This window comes from Magallana gigas, chromosome 4 (assembly GCF_963853765.1).
Source record: "Magallana gigas chromosome 4, xbMagGiga1.1, whole genome shotgun sequence".
In the NCBI taxonomy this organism is placed as follows: domain Eukaryota; kingdom Metazoa; phylum Mollusca; class Bivalvia; order Ostreida; family Ostreidae; genus Magallana; species Magallana gigas.
Genome location: NC_088856.1, coordinates 36284694 through 36298147, shown reverse-complemented (window position 1 = coordinate 36298147; position 13454 = coordinate 36284694). Strand labels below are relative to the sequence as shown.

General features: G+C 34.5%; 2 protein-coding genes across 2 annotated transcripts; one reads left to right on the top strand and one right to left on the bottom strand.

The window, feature by feature from the left end:
• Positions 1 to 1120: 1120 nt before the first annotated feature.
• LOC105320402 (3-oxo-5-alpha-steroid 4-dehydrogenase 1-like) lies at positions 1121 to 4922 on the bottom strand. Its single transcript, XM_020063987.3, has 5 exons — positions 4331 to 4922; positions 3667 to 3833; positions 2843 to 2944; positions 2283 to 2433; positions 1121 to 1298 (listed from the first exon to the last, which is right to left on the bottom strand). The coding sequence occupies exons 1-5, from the start codon at positions 4642 to 4644 to the stop codon at positions 1232 to 1234; spliced, it is 801 nt and encodes a 266-aa protein (XP_019919546.3). The 5' UTR covers positions 4645 to 4922; the 3' UTR covers positions 1121 to 1231.
• A 2104-nt stretch (positions 4923 to 7026) lies between these two features.
• On the top strand, positions 7027 to 9784 carry LOC105347525 (probable G protein-coupled receptor 85). The gene has a single exon (XM_011456660.4). It carries the CDS (start codon positions 7329 to 7331, stop codon positions 8484 to 8486), a length of 1158 nt encoding a protein of 385 aa, XP_011454962.3. The 5' UTR covers positions 7027 to 7328; the 3' UTR covers positions 8487 to 9784.
• The last annotated feature ends 3670 nt before the right edge of the window (positions 9785 to 13454 follow it).

The window sequence follows — 13454 nt, the reverse complement described above, 5'->3', positions numbered from 1 at the left end:
AATGAATGAAACTTATTGTTTGCTAAGATCCATGAATAATACCATCTGCATTCAAAAACCTCTGCGAATGTTATTGTCATTTAAATTTTAGACTACGTGTTTTATTTGACCCTTTCAGTTTCGCAGTGAAACTCGTGCCTCCTGTTTGTAGTCTATTTCATAGAATCTACTAGGTAGTCAAATATAAAATCTAGAGGTTTATTTATTTTAAACATTATCTTGAATATTTGGTGGATAAAATGTGTTCTAGAAATAAATGTGACAATACAAATAAAAGTTTTGTTTCTGCTGTTGCAACAATTAACATGCTTAGTGGAGATCCCCCCTAAAGGTTTATTTTTGATCCACACCTGACCTAGTAATAGCATCAATAGTGAAACAGACTATGCATGTATTATTTTATGCAGGCTATTCCTTGAAAATGGCTCGATATACTAAGTTTTTATGCAAAACAGACACCCATTATCTTTTTTTTTTAAACATGGTATTGCACACAACAAGCATCAAACATGGCTATGATTTTTATTAAGCAACCCAATGTTTATACATGACTGTATTTTCAACCACTCTACACGAGGTTGAACACGAACGATAACTCTGTTCTGAATATCATAGTTTAATTCAAATAGCTGATCGATGGTGAAATAAAACATACATCTTTAAAAAAAATGTCATGTTTTAACATATTAAGTCAAAGTAGGATATGATATGAAAAAGGACCAGTACTTACGTATTTTGAGAATATTATCCGAACACATAAATATATTATACTTCCGCTCGAAAATTTACAGGAACTGAACAAATCTCGGTGAAGTCTCGTGAACTTTCATTCCAGCTCCTCTGGATTTATTATATAGTAATGTTACTTAGCAGCGCTAGCGATAAAGAAAACATTCCGAACACATTCGCAGGGGTGTCAAAGAGAGAACTTGGGCTTGTACAATCATGTATATGCGGACACCGAAATAATGAATGGAATTTTGTTCTGGGCGTACGTGGACCTGACTAAATTCATAACTTAAACAATCACGAATCAAGAAAAAAAAAATCAAATCAATATTCACACATATAACATACCAGGAGCCATTTTATATTAAAGTAAGATTTATTATTATTATTTTCATTTCATACAAAATCAATGACATTTATTGTGCAATATTTTAGTATCAAAACTGTGAATTTGAAAATTTTAAAAATATATATTGCAGTTTCCCATTTTGGCAGACCGACTTCACAGAATGAACGGTATCAAAGCCTTTCTGGTTTTTGGGTAATCCTCAAACTTTTGGCGGTAAAATCTGTAGGATCAGAGAATACAAAATAAAAAAACAACAATTAATAAATATAATAAAAATACTTACAAAAGGAAGATTATATATTCAAACAAAATATTAGTGTGGCATATACAATGTCTAATGTCTCCTATATTTCTGAACTAAAACTCCTATAATTTATCATAATCAGGATTTGACTGTCACATTGCATTAATATATACAATATAGTAAATATTTATTATCAATTTTAAAAAAGGAGTCAGCTGAGCAAGGTTAGAAAGAATTACTTAAAGCAATGGTGAACTTTATATATTTCCATTCTAGACTTGCGTGTAAATGTATTTCGTAACAATGCATAACATTCTGAAATTAAAAAGAACGGTGCTGTGCATTTCCATTTCAAAACAAATTCAGATGAAAATGAGCATAATTGATTTGGCCACTAATTTCTAGGTCTTTTTTTTTTTTTTTTTTTTTTGGTTCAAATTATTAATTTCACTATTATCATAAATTGGACACAAATTTACAGTGCATTGAGCAGTTTTCAATGCATATGTCTTAAAATGAGTATTTTAAATGCCAATTCTTTGTGTTAAACTTAAGTTTGTGATCAAACAAATTAAAAAAAAAATAACTTCTCAAGCGCTAAAAAAAATACTAGTTTTTAGGATATAAATGTAGGAAATTTGAATATTGAAGGTGCTGGCACGATAAGGAGTCCCTCATTAATGCAAACCCTTTATAAAGATACATTAGTGTAAATGTTATGGGATATTGGCATTAATCTTCCATGTAATACTAATTTGATGATTCTAATCAATTATAAATGTAAGAAGACATCATCATTCAAACAGCTTCCTACACATTCTTGCTTCTTTCACATTTTTAGATATGAAATATACATAATTATGTATATACATTACCGGCGCGGATCTAGAGGGTTTGAGAGTCGGGGTGGGTGGGGTTTCTATAAATAGCCATTGGAAACCTCCCCTGCTAAACATATACCTGTGATGATGGAGCGCCCTTGGTCCTATATTACATAGGGTGAAGACAGCGAAGGCCACGGAAGGTACGTTATAACACGCCACGGAAAATCCGATCCACTCCACGATTTCCCCTAGAAAATTGGCGCCAGATACGTATTCGAATAGAAAACCTGCAAATGACAATGATGTGTACACATGAATTGACAGTGACCTCTTGCAGATTTATTGGTTTCAAAGAATACATATTCAATGGTTAACAGAACTCTTTAATGTGAAATTGTGGTATATTATATAATTAGCTAAAAGTAAATGGTCGATCATATCAGGTCTGAATGTTCCAACATGCTGCATTATACCAGGCTGTATCAATTAATAAATCACAGATTTCACACTGTAAAGTATTTTGCTAAGCCGAATATTGGAATTCCGATGCAAATCTACCAGATTTTTAATATGGGAGGCACTGTAGCTCTCAAAACGTCCATCCGAATTTTTTTCAGACCGGGAGCTACAGACCTGTAGCTAATCCTATAGTTATGCTGACCAAACTTTATTGAGGCAAGCGTTAATTGGACCCACCTCTTGGAATTTTATACGTTCCCTCCGACTGGTCCTTTAGCCGTGTCAGTATGACGTCAGACCGGATGTTTATGTACATTCCTCCCAAAAACATCAGAATTCCTATAAAAAGATTGTTTCATACACCGTATAAATAAGTTGATGACGGAACTCCAATGTTTTGTATCAGATATACAATGTATCTTGTTTAAGTCTGAAACAATTATTTTTTCCATCACATTTTGACGAATTGTCAATATAAAGAACAATTGAAATCGATTTAAAGGGGGAAAAAGTAAAGATTTTTTTTATTCACACATCAACTTTTTAACCGTAGAGATTCACAAAAAAATTATGCAGATTTTAACAGAAGTTTTATAATGGTAAAATCACATATTTGATAAGCTGAAGGTCTTTTCGGAACATCTAGCAGTATTGCTATCATTTAAATAAATTTTAGTAATAAGTATTGTATTCTGTGGATCATGATTTGAACAAATTTGAATCTACACTGCAAGAATATGCTTTAAAACCAGATTTAACATTTCAAGATAGTTTTAAAGATTAACAATTCTTAAATAATTTTTTGTTATCTCCCCTTGGAAGAGGGTCTGTATATGGGCCTTATTTTATTTTTTTTTAATCAAATTTCCTTAAGTCAAGGATTCATTGTGTCAGGTTTGGTTGAATTTGAACCAGTAGTTCGGAAAAAAATTGAAAGTTTCAACAGTTTAATGACAGACAGACGAACAGCCAGAAGACAGATAAAACGTGATCGGAAAACCTCATGCTCTTGATATTTCAGTTCAGGTGAGCTGAAAGGCCCTTAGATCCGCGCCTAATACCTGAGTAGAACCTGGCATGGGGACACCAGTGGCGGATCTCTGAGTTCCGGAGAAGGACGCCGTAAGTCTGGACCGCTCCGTTCACGCTACAGAAAAACATGGCGACCAGGAACGGAAACAACGGAATCGGTTTCCCTCCTTTGATCCGCAGCGGGAAAATAAACGTCCTGTAAGTTAAAATAACACCATGAATAGACAAAGCGTACATATTTTGATAACTGTAAAATACAGTTTATTGCAGAGAACGTTTACATTGTCATAATAAATGTATAACGGTATTTGTTAGAATGAACTTTCACAACTTATGGGGTCCTGAGTTTACTCCTCTGCATGAGAAACCCCGATTGCCACACCCACCAGCTCACTATTTTAATTTTACTCGCTATTCTATGCGGTGTAAGTTGGATTTCAGATTTTAAAAAGATAATTCACAATGAAAACTATTTAAGGCTTGTTTTTTTACGCCAATTATTAACGATTTTTTGATACACCAATTTAAAAACTATTTCGCCAAAAAACGCGTCAGTTTTAAGTTGCATGTTTCGGAAGCCAGGTATGATTTTGATTATAAACGTGCTTTTAAAAATAAACTTTTTATACTCCAACATGATGTTAAATACGCTGAATTAATTACAAAACTGTAATCATTGTGTAACACACTTACCTGTGAAAATAATGAGCCAGAAAACATCCGATTAATGCCTTGTCGTGAATGTCCATTTTGTGAAATTCTTCATAACGTCCTAGGACGATTAACAGAGGAACGATAAAAGAGGGTAGTTCCTGTAGGAACCAAGCGAGCTTAGCGGGCACCATGGCCCCCCACCCAGAGCGGCTGTAACGTCCGTAGGGGGCCGTGGTGAACTGGAGCATGACGAAGTTACAGAATCCCCAGCAGATCATTAGACCGGAAACAAGAGTCAGTGAACTGTGCAGGGAAAAGGCGCCATCAAGCTGTGTCAGTATTAATGCCATCATTTTGAAAATATTTTGATAAAAATGGTCTATTTAGTCCTCCTTGCAGTGTCGAAATGACTTTATGGAGAATTTAGCAGTAATCGCGTATTTATTGACTTTTTCGGGGTATGTGACGTCACGAGTTCCGCGTTGTCCGTTTGTTTGTTTCCTGATAAGGAGCCTATCGATTCTGTGTGGATGAATAAAGGGGCTCATTCATGAAGACAATGCCATGCTAACATGATTCATTCGTACAGGGGGGTACAACATATCGCCATGTACTGGTAATTCAGTGCCGTGTACAATACTGCGAAGTTAGTTGACTCAGACGAGGACTAAATACCCCCCCCCCGATTTCTACCTTGATAAAGTAAATGTACTCGAGTATCCGGCTCTCTCTCTCTCTCTCTTGCTCTCTCTCTCTCTCTCTCTCTCTCTCTCTCTCTCTCTGAACGGAATTCGTGTATTCATTTCATTGTTGATTTTCCTCTTAAGATCAACGTTTTCAAATTGATTAGTGTTACTACTTAGGAAACATTTGTGCGTTAGGCAATAGTCTCTTATCTTTCTTTTCGAACATTGTTGGTTTTGAGAGAGAGAGAGAGAGAGAGAGAGAGAGAGAGAGAGAGAGAGAGAGAGAGAGAGAGAGAGAGAGAGAGAGAGAGGTTGTTTCGTATAATGGATATTTTCTTCTGTTTAGGCCGCTTTTAGTACCTACATACAACCTTATCTATGATTTTTAATAACACAATTGTCAAGCTTCGTTTCATGTGCTAGTACATGTTAACACATTTTACTGCAAATACATATAGTTCTAGTATTTCAGGAAAGGTATGCAATTGATTTCACTATTTTTTTTAAAGCGTGTCTATGACTTTTAATCCACCCCAACCCACCCGCTAATCGAAGGCTTTATAAATGCGTGCATTTAAATACACCGCTGGCGCGCTGTTAAGTAAATATTGTTCCATCTCAATACATTCGTGGAGAGAAGGATCCTTAATTTTTGTAAAACTTGAAAATTTTCATCTCAATACATTCGTGGATAGTAAGATCCTTAATTTTTGTAAAACTTGAAAATTTTCATAGAACTTTCCATGTACTAAAATCTACGTAAAGTGGAAGCTCGGTTTTCGGCGATTACAAAGTTTTATATTGGTATTCAAATTCCATTCTTGATTGACTGAAGTTTTTTTTTCCTGAACAGTCAAGCTCAATTTCTTGAACCTGGAAAGCTTTCGAGATCAGACCACGGAGCTTTCTGTATCGTGTGCAATCGCAACTTCTCGGGCCTTTCCGGCAAGCTCGGAAAAACCCGAGAAGTTGCGATTGTATCGTGTGAAGACAAAATGACGTATAACTTGGCTACAGTCTTGTATCAAAGTAGTCTTTAGCTTCCTGCCTAGCATCTTATACATAGAGTAGGTTCATTTATGATTTAATTTGTTTGTTTGATTTATTCTGCGGGCTCAAAATCTTTCGAAACGTGAATCTGTATTCTAAAAAAATATTTATGTTTCATCTTGCAATGCGCGCTCTTATTTAACTTTAGCACGTTTCTACATGTATAAATGATACGAACAATTCATAAGTCGTAGATGTTTATGAGTGATTTTGTAACATTTTTTTAAAGGTGTTTAACTATAATTACATGATGGAAAAAGCCTTTTTAAAAGATATGCTTGTATTATGGCATTTGGTTGGACGTTGATTCATAAAAAAAGATTCTTGTTAAATCAACTAGCAAAAATATTAAAACTAAAATCATTACACTCATATTTTTATACTATGTTATTTAGATCGGTTAATTATTTTAACAAATTAGTTTGGTTTAAAAGGTCATAATCGTACAGAAAAATTATGCGCGTTCCACTCTCATGCTGTGGTGATTTCTGCAATCACTCCTCAAGAGCGGTAGCGAATCAGAACTACTGAAACCCAATATATTGCAAATTGAATTAATATCAACCACTTGAATTGCACATATTAAATGTATTGCTTTCTAGACTGCATCTATTTCAGTTGCCAATTGTTTTTAAGCATTATACATTTTAGAGGCATTTATTTTCGCGAGCCATATGCTGCATGGTGTGTACTACGTGTGTGCATGTTGTGAATTTGTGTAATACTAGTAGACGTATTTTGTTTGGCAATATACAGATATTAGAACTTATTACATGTACGGTATGATCCAAATTAAGTTATCAAAATGTATACAGAAAGTTGTGCTCGTTTTAGTTTCTCGGACAGCGTTTAAGCCATAAATCATCTCTGCTTTTATTCCTTTATTCGACATGGTTATTTGTGGAATATAAATTAAGAATTACCCCGAGGGTGCTTATTTAGAAAAACCAATAGTGCTTTTAAGCGACGGTCAAAGATTTATTGGGCTTGTTTGCGAGGAAAAGCGTCGCCGGGCCTGCCTAATTGTGGTTGTAACTTCTTCATTTCTCTGAAAATTGCCTTTTCTGCTATTCGGCGAACAATTGAAGAGAAATCAAAGCCGAATCTCCCCTCTATTAATGACAGAGCAAGGATACTAAGAATTAATCGATATTTTTTGGCAGCGGACTTTAGCCGAGTTTGACTTTTATATAAACGGTGCTCGCTATTGATCCTGAAATTTTCCAAACAAGTCACGTGGGCAATGTCCTTGTGATGAGGACACTTTAGTAAACAATTACGTGGAACGCTCGTGAAAAATCATGAGCTTCTGTCTATTTGATCCAGGCTGCAATGGATGGGTGTCACTTAACAACACCGTAGAAACTCGACATCAGAACTCAGCAACTCGGCTTGCTAAAGGTTTGAATTTGCTGAGGTCCTGTGGCATCATGGACTCGGCGCTATACGTTACTGCATTGACTTGTGTGCTCTTGTTTGGCTTTCTAGGCAATTTGCTGGTCATTGTAACCATTGCACGCAATGCAACGTTTCATAGAGCACCATTCTTTTTCCAGTTGAACCTTTCAATTTCCGATTTGTGCCGATGTTTATTTTGTGTTCCGTTCGTGATTGCCTCCGTTGTCCAAGATGTCGGCTGGGTCCACGGGGATGTGTCTTGCACTGTGATAGCCTTTACCAATTTCTTCTTCGTGTTCAATTCCTTCATCACGATTTTGGTCATTGCAATTGACCGTTACGTCTCTGTCGCCTACCCCTATATACACAAACGATGGCTCCTTCAGGGGCCGACAAGCCTCGTTTTGGTTGCCATTGGCTGGTTCTTGTCCGGACTCGTTTCACTTCCGCCCGTTTTCGGTGACAGATCTTACACATTCGTTGAGGAAGAGAACCAGTGTACTTTCCAGCATACTTCTTACAAACACAACGACACCTTCGGATTCCTCCTCGTTTTAACCGCAGTTCAATTCGGATCTTTCTTTATTTACTGTCGCATTTTCATTTTCCTTCGACATCATCGAAGGATGAAACCACTGGAGAATCCCCCTTCCATGAGCTCTAACTGGACTTTCGCTGGTCCCGGATTACAAAATATGTTCCCAATGGCTTGGAACGGTCTTCCTCTCCACCCGATTCCAACCATCACCCAAAATTTATCGAGTGCTAGTGGACAGATAGACCGAATTCGCCATAGAAAAAACGAGCACCTGACTCGACTCTTCTTTGCGGTGGCTTTGTGTGTTTACCTTTTGTGGTCGCTTTATTGCATACAGTCTCTTGTTCTTATATTTTCAGACACGGTGATACCAAAGGGTTTCCGAAGGATTACGACCCTGGCCACTTTTCTCCAAGTCTGCGTTAGTCCCGTTACTTTTACTTTCCATTTCAGAAAAATCGTCATAAACAATATTAAAGTTTATCGAAGACGCAGAAAACTTTGCCGACAAGAATCTCACTAGATTAATTTTTGAATTGTTGTTTGAAATTTGCGGCATTATTAATAATAATGGACGCTCATTTTTCTTTCATTATGAATAATTGTTGATTGCTGTTTTCGATTTATATTTCTATGTGCAATTGAACGTTAATTAATTTGCAATTGACAGGCTTTTTAGAAGTGATTTTGGGTTTTGTTTAGTTTTATTAATTAATTATGTTGGGTTTAGGGGTTTGGGGTTGGTAGGGGGTTGAAATTTTCTCTGACTTTTTTTCAATAATAATATCAATTCAGTACTCTAAAAAGGTAAATCAGTCTATTCAATATTTTATCTTTATAGCAATGTTTATGAATTTTTGGTTTAAATGTGAATATTTTCAGCGTAGCTCATATTTATATATTTTCGTTGTTGGAAGCTGCCTCTTGTCTGGCAGACTGGTAAAGAAGTACAACAGTTACAGAGACTCTATATATTTTCATTATTTATTTAAGCATGATCTCTATAATTTTTTTGTTTAGAATTCTATTTTCTATTCAATGTTTGCGATATTCTAATAAAAAAATAACTTGATACGGTAACCGTAATTTTTTTTTAAGTTTGGTGAAATATTAGCATATTTTTTTTGGAGAAAAAATGTGTAGTTTGGTAAAATCCATTTATATAAACGGTTATCTAAAAAATCCATTTGTTTTTCAGCGAGTTAAATTAACTTTTTTGCAGTGAATGGTGTACATGTGCTTTGTTATCATATTTTAATCTTCGATATTCACATGCAATTGTAAAATTATATCTTTTCTATGCTTGTTTAAATTATTTTTTAACATTCCATATTATTATGTATTGTTAATTGCTTGATATCGAAGAACATTTTTATTAATATCTGTAAAGTTCCATGTTGAGCATCTCCGGCATTTTACCATTACATTAACGCATTTCGTTGCATGGATGCGGTCTTGATGGAACAATTTGGTTATATAATCGATCGTTTGAACAAACTGGAAGCGAGGGCTTCCACTTAGAAATCTGTCAGATCTCACAGGATTCCCCTTATCTTGCACTCTCTCTTGATGTCCTTTAATTACATAAATGATGAGATATGCTGATTTTCCGGACCGAAATCACGGGATCGATACCATGTCAGGTCTGACTACTATAGTATTACGTAACATGACTCCATTCAAATTAAGAAAAAAAGGGGAAAAAAAAGAAGAAGATAAAATGAGTTTGCGGAATCTTTCCATCTCCATGCAGATATCGATTGCATGGTCTCTATCTTTACAGTTTTATCTGGTCTTTAAAAAAATCGCCGAATTAAAAAAATAATGCATGATCTATGGTTCAATACCAAAAATTATCAAAATTATTATTACAACTGTATAATAACAAAATGTAATATAATTTGAAAACAAAATTTCTGCTACAATTGTTTTACGATAAAAAATATTGCTGTTTTAATATAATTCTTGTTTTGTTTTTGTGGTTTTTTGGGGTTTTTTTTTTTTTTGGGGGGGGGGGGGTCTTGTTGCTGATTGATTTTCTGTTTTTGGTATAATTATAGCATGCACGTGACACATGTATATCTGATTAGCAAATAGCTATTAATACCTAACAGAACCAAGAGGTCATTCTATTATTAGGGGATTATTATCTATCAGACTGCTTCGCTGACAAAATCTTACTGTACTTTCGACCCCTTCGAATTTTGTTTGCCACCCAACACCCCCACCTTTTGTATTGCATGTACTTCGAGGCCACATCCCGAGGTGATATGTAAAAGGAAACAGAGAAGGCTTAACATTGTTAACGTTAATTCAATTGTCAGTGAAGAGTCTTCCTATTCATAGATGGATAACCGAATTTACAAGGAAGCATGTCGAATTGAATCTAAATGTCTTCACAATCGCGATGATCTCTTCTCTCTCTCTCTCTCTCTCTCTCTCTCTCTCTCTCTCTCTCTCTCTCTCTCTCTCTCTTGGCTGTTTTGCAATTTCCGAAAATAAAAGCTCTGTGTCAAAGTCTAAAACTGCGGATGTTGTCCCTCACAGCGTGTGGTCATTTAAGAAAAAAATCTTTTGGAGATCTGCTTGTAGAATTACATATAACTTTGGATAGGATTGGGGAATGAGGTGTTAAGTGCTTTTAAACACTATTAGTTATGGCAAATGATAACAAGCTTAAGAGACCAATATTCTCAAATTCAGTGGACATCTGCCAGTCGCTCAGAAAAAAAGACGGCTTTTGCTCCATTTTATACCCTAGCGTTAAGCGGTCATTGAATGGGCACGAATTCTGATACATGTTTTTCAGTAATGTGTGTACATGTACGTGGAACAGGTAGCGTATACATACATGTATTTTATCATCAAACTACTTTAAAAGAAATAGATATACATACCTGTATAAAACCGCTTAACTTTAAAACTAATAAAAGAACCAATTAAGCTATATATTAGGAGTGGATGAGGATGGACTAATCTTTCCCTTCATATGCAAGCATTTAAAATTAGTCATTACGAATAGCTTGAAGTTTATTTTTTAAAAAAGATATGCAGGGTAAAATTGTTATATGGTTTTTGGCCATTCAATCTGTTTCTCCCTAACACATTCTCTCTCTCTCTCTCTCTCTCTCTCTCTCTCTCTCTCTCTCTCTCTCTCTCTCTCTCTCTCTCTCTCCATATTTCTTTTATTTACAGATTTTAGTTAGTATTTTCTGCATATATTTACACTTTCAAGTGTCTTTGTCTGTGATAACACTACAAGTCAAGTTAATTTTAGAATGTATAGTCCAATGCATTTTATCAATTACTATTTTAATAGTAGTATATAATAGTGTAATTACTGAAAATTATATAAATAATTATATGTACATTTAATAAGGAATCATTCTTTTATCATTATGAGGAGATCAAATACATGAACAGTCGGACTTTATCAAATCTACCATAAAGCCCTTTTGGCTTCATTGGATTTGATCAGCCCAACTAAATTTGATCACCCATATTACTCAAAGAATGATAACTAAAAGTTAAGATCGCATTTAGCCTATATACTATCTATCTTTATCAACAACTGTACGTTGTATTACGGAAGATTGTTTCTAAAAATGTCAAAGCTTTCTAATAAACGATACAGTGTACTTGTAAGTGTCGTTTACTTATTTTATTTTATCATAAAGTATCTAATTAAATAAATTATACATGACGAATATATAAATAAAGGGAATTAAATTTTTACACTCAGGTATATATTTAATTGCATAATCTTCATTAGAGAGATAAATGACTTATAAATACAATGATTTATGCTGAAAAAATATATTTAATTTCATTCCATTATTTCTAACTGTTGTCACGTAAGTTTTTTTTATATATTTGATATTAAAATTTCATTATTCTTCATCTCTACAAAATTAAATCTATTCACTTTATCCCTCCATTCGTTATCATAGAGTTCCTTATAATTTAAGTTAACCAGAGACCCTACAAAAAACATTGCAAAATTCCCGATTCCGTTATAATACACTGTATATTTCTAATATTAAACGTTGATTTTAAAATACCGCTTTTTTGGACCTGAGCTAGGCCTATACATGTATATAAATGAAACTATGATGAAAATTCAGCGCTCGCGATAATTTTCTCGCGCTATTTGCAAAACGGTTGGATCGCGGAATTAAGTACTTGCGTAAAAAAGGAATCTGTAGTATATACATGTATTATTTTCGCATTTTAGTGAGTTTCATTCATCGAATATTTCTTAAAAAATAAATAAAAATACTTTGAAAGTTCATGTTTAATGTATATAGCACATTGTCATTTCACCGTCAATCAAACTGAAACTACTTGTACGTAACCTTAATTGGCTTTGTTCATTTAGCAGTACCTTTTAATTACATTTAATGAAAACGTTTATTTAAGTACCTATAATGAACAATTGGCACATTGTCTTCATTCCTGCTTTTGAGGTTAACTTTGTTTCGGATATATCGATACGACAATATAGGACTCACTCACTTTCAAATAGTTGTATACGTGACTTCCATATATGGAAGTTTAGCTCTTCCTTCTATTTTTTTTTCAAAGTGCGTTAAAGGGTTTAGTGAAAACATAGACATATATCGTTATATGTTTATGGTGAAAATAGTGGATAGTTTTATTTACAATAAATGATTGTTTTAACCTTGTTTAGCTTAACGTGATATATTTAAAAAAGAACTCATTGCATTCTCAGCTAACTTGATAAACAGTTTCTATATGAGAATTTTTTTCTTTTCTCATAAGACAATATCAACAAATTACACAGAGAGAAAAATTCGGGAGGTTTGAATTATCCAAATATGACATAAATTTTAAATTTACTTCTTATCTAGTATATTCATCGATATCGTATCAAGCCACAGGTTTCGTGTCCATTCTAGTTTGTGGAAATACATGTAGAATGGACACAAACCCCGTGGCTTGAGACGATGGGTAGGGGGCAACTCTTTCATAGTTCAATTTTGAATTTTCTCTGTTTCTATGTATATGAGAAGAAGTGGGGATCCAGGCCCCCCTGCAACCCTCTCGATGCTACGTGCCTGAGTTATATAATGTTCATCGTGTTGAATGTGTAATCATATCGGTACCATTGCAACTTAAATCATTTTCATATATATCATTATAAAAAAAATGTATTTGGCCAAAAGATGTCAAAAAATTTTAATTTCATTCGCTATCTTTCCTTCTGGTAAAGGACATGGAAGGTACATGTACTTGAGCCCAACTGCTGGAGTTTCACTTATTCTCTTTTGAGAGGTGGACAGGCATTGTAGGCTATGCCTGTCCACTTCTCAAAAGAGAATACTGGTACTGTACCAGTTATCGGCTAAGACCACATATGGAGAAATCACGTACACTTTATTCATGAGCTAAATGCCACGTGACACTGTTCTCATTAATATTCATGTCTTCAAATTATCTCCCTTAGGAATGAAAATTACATACCTTTTAT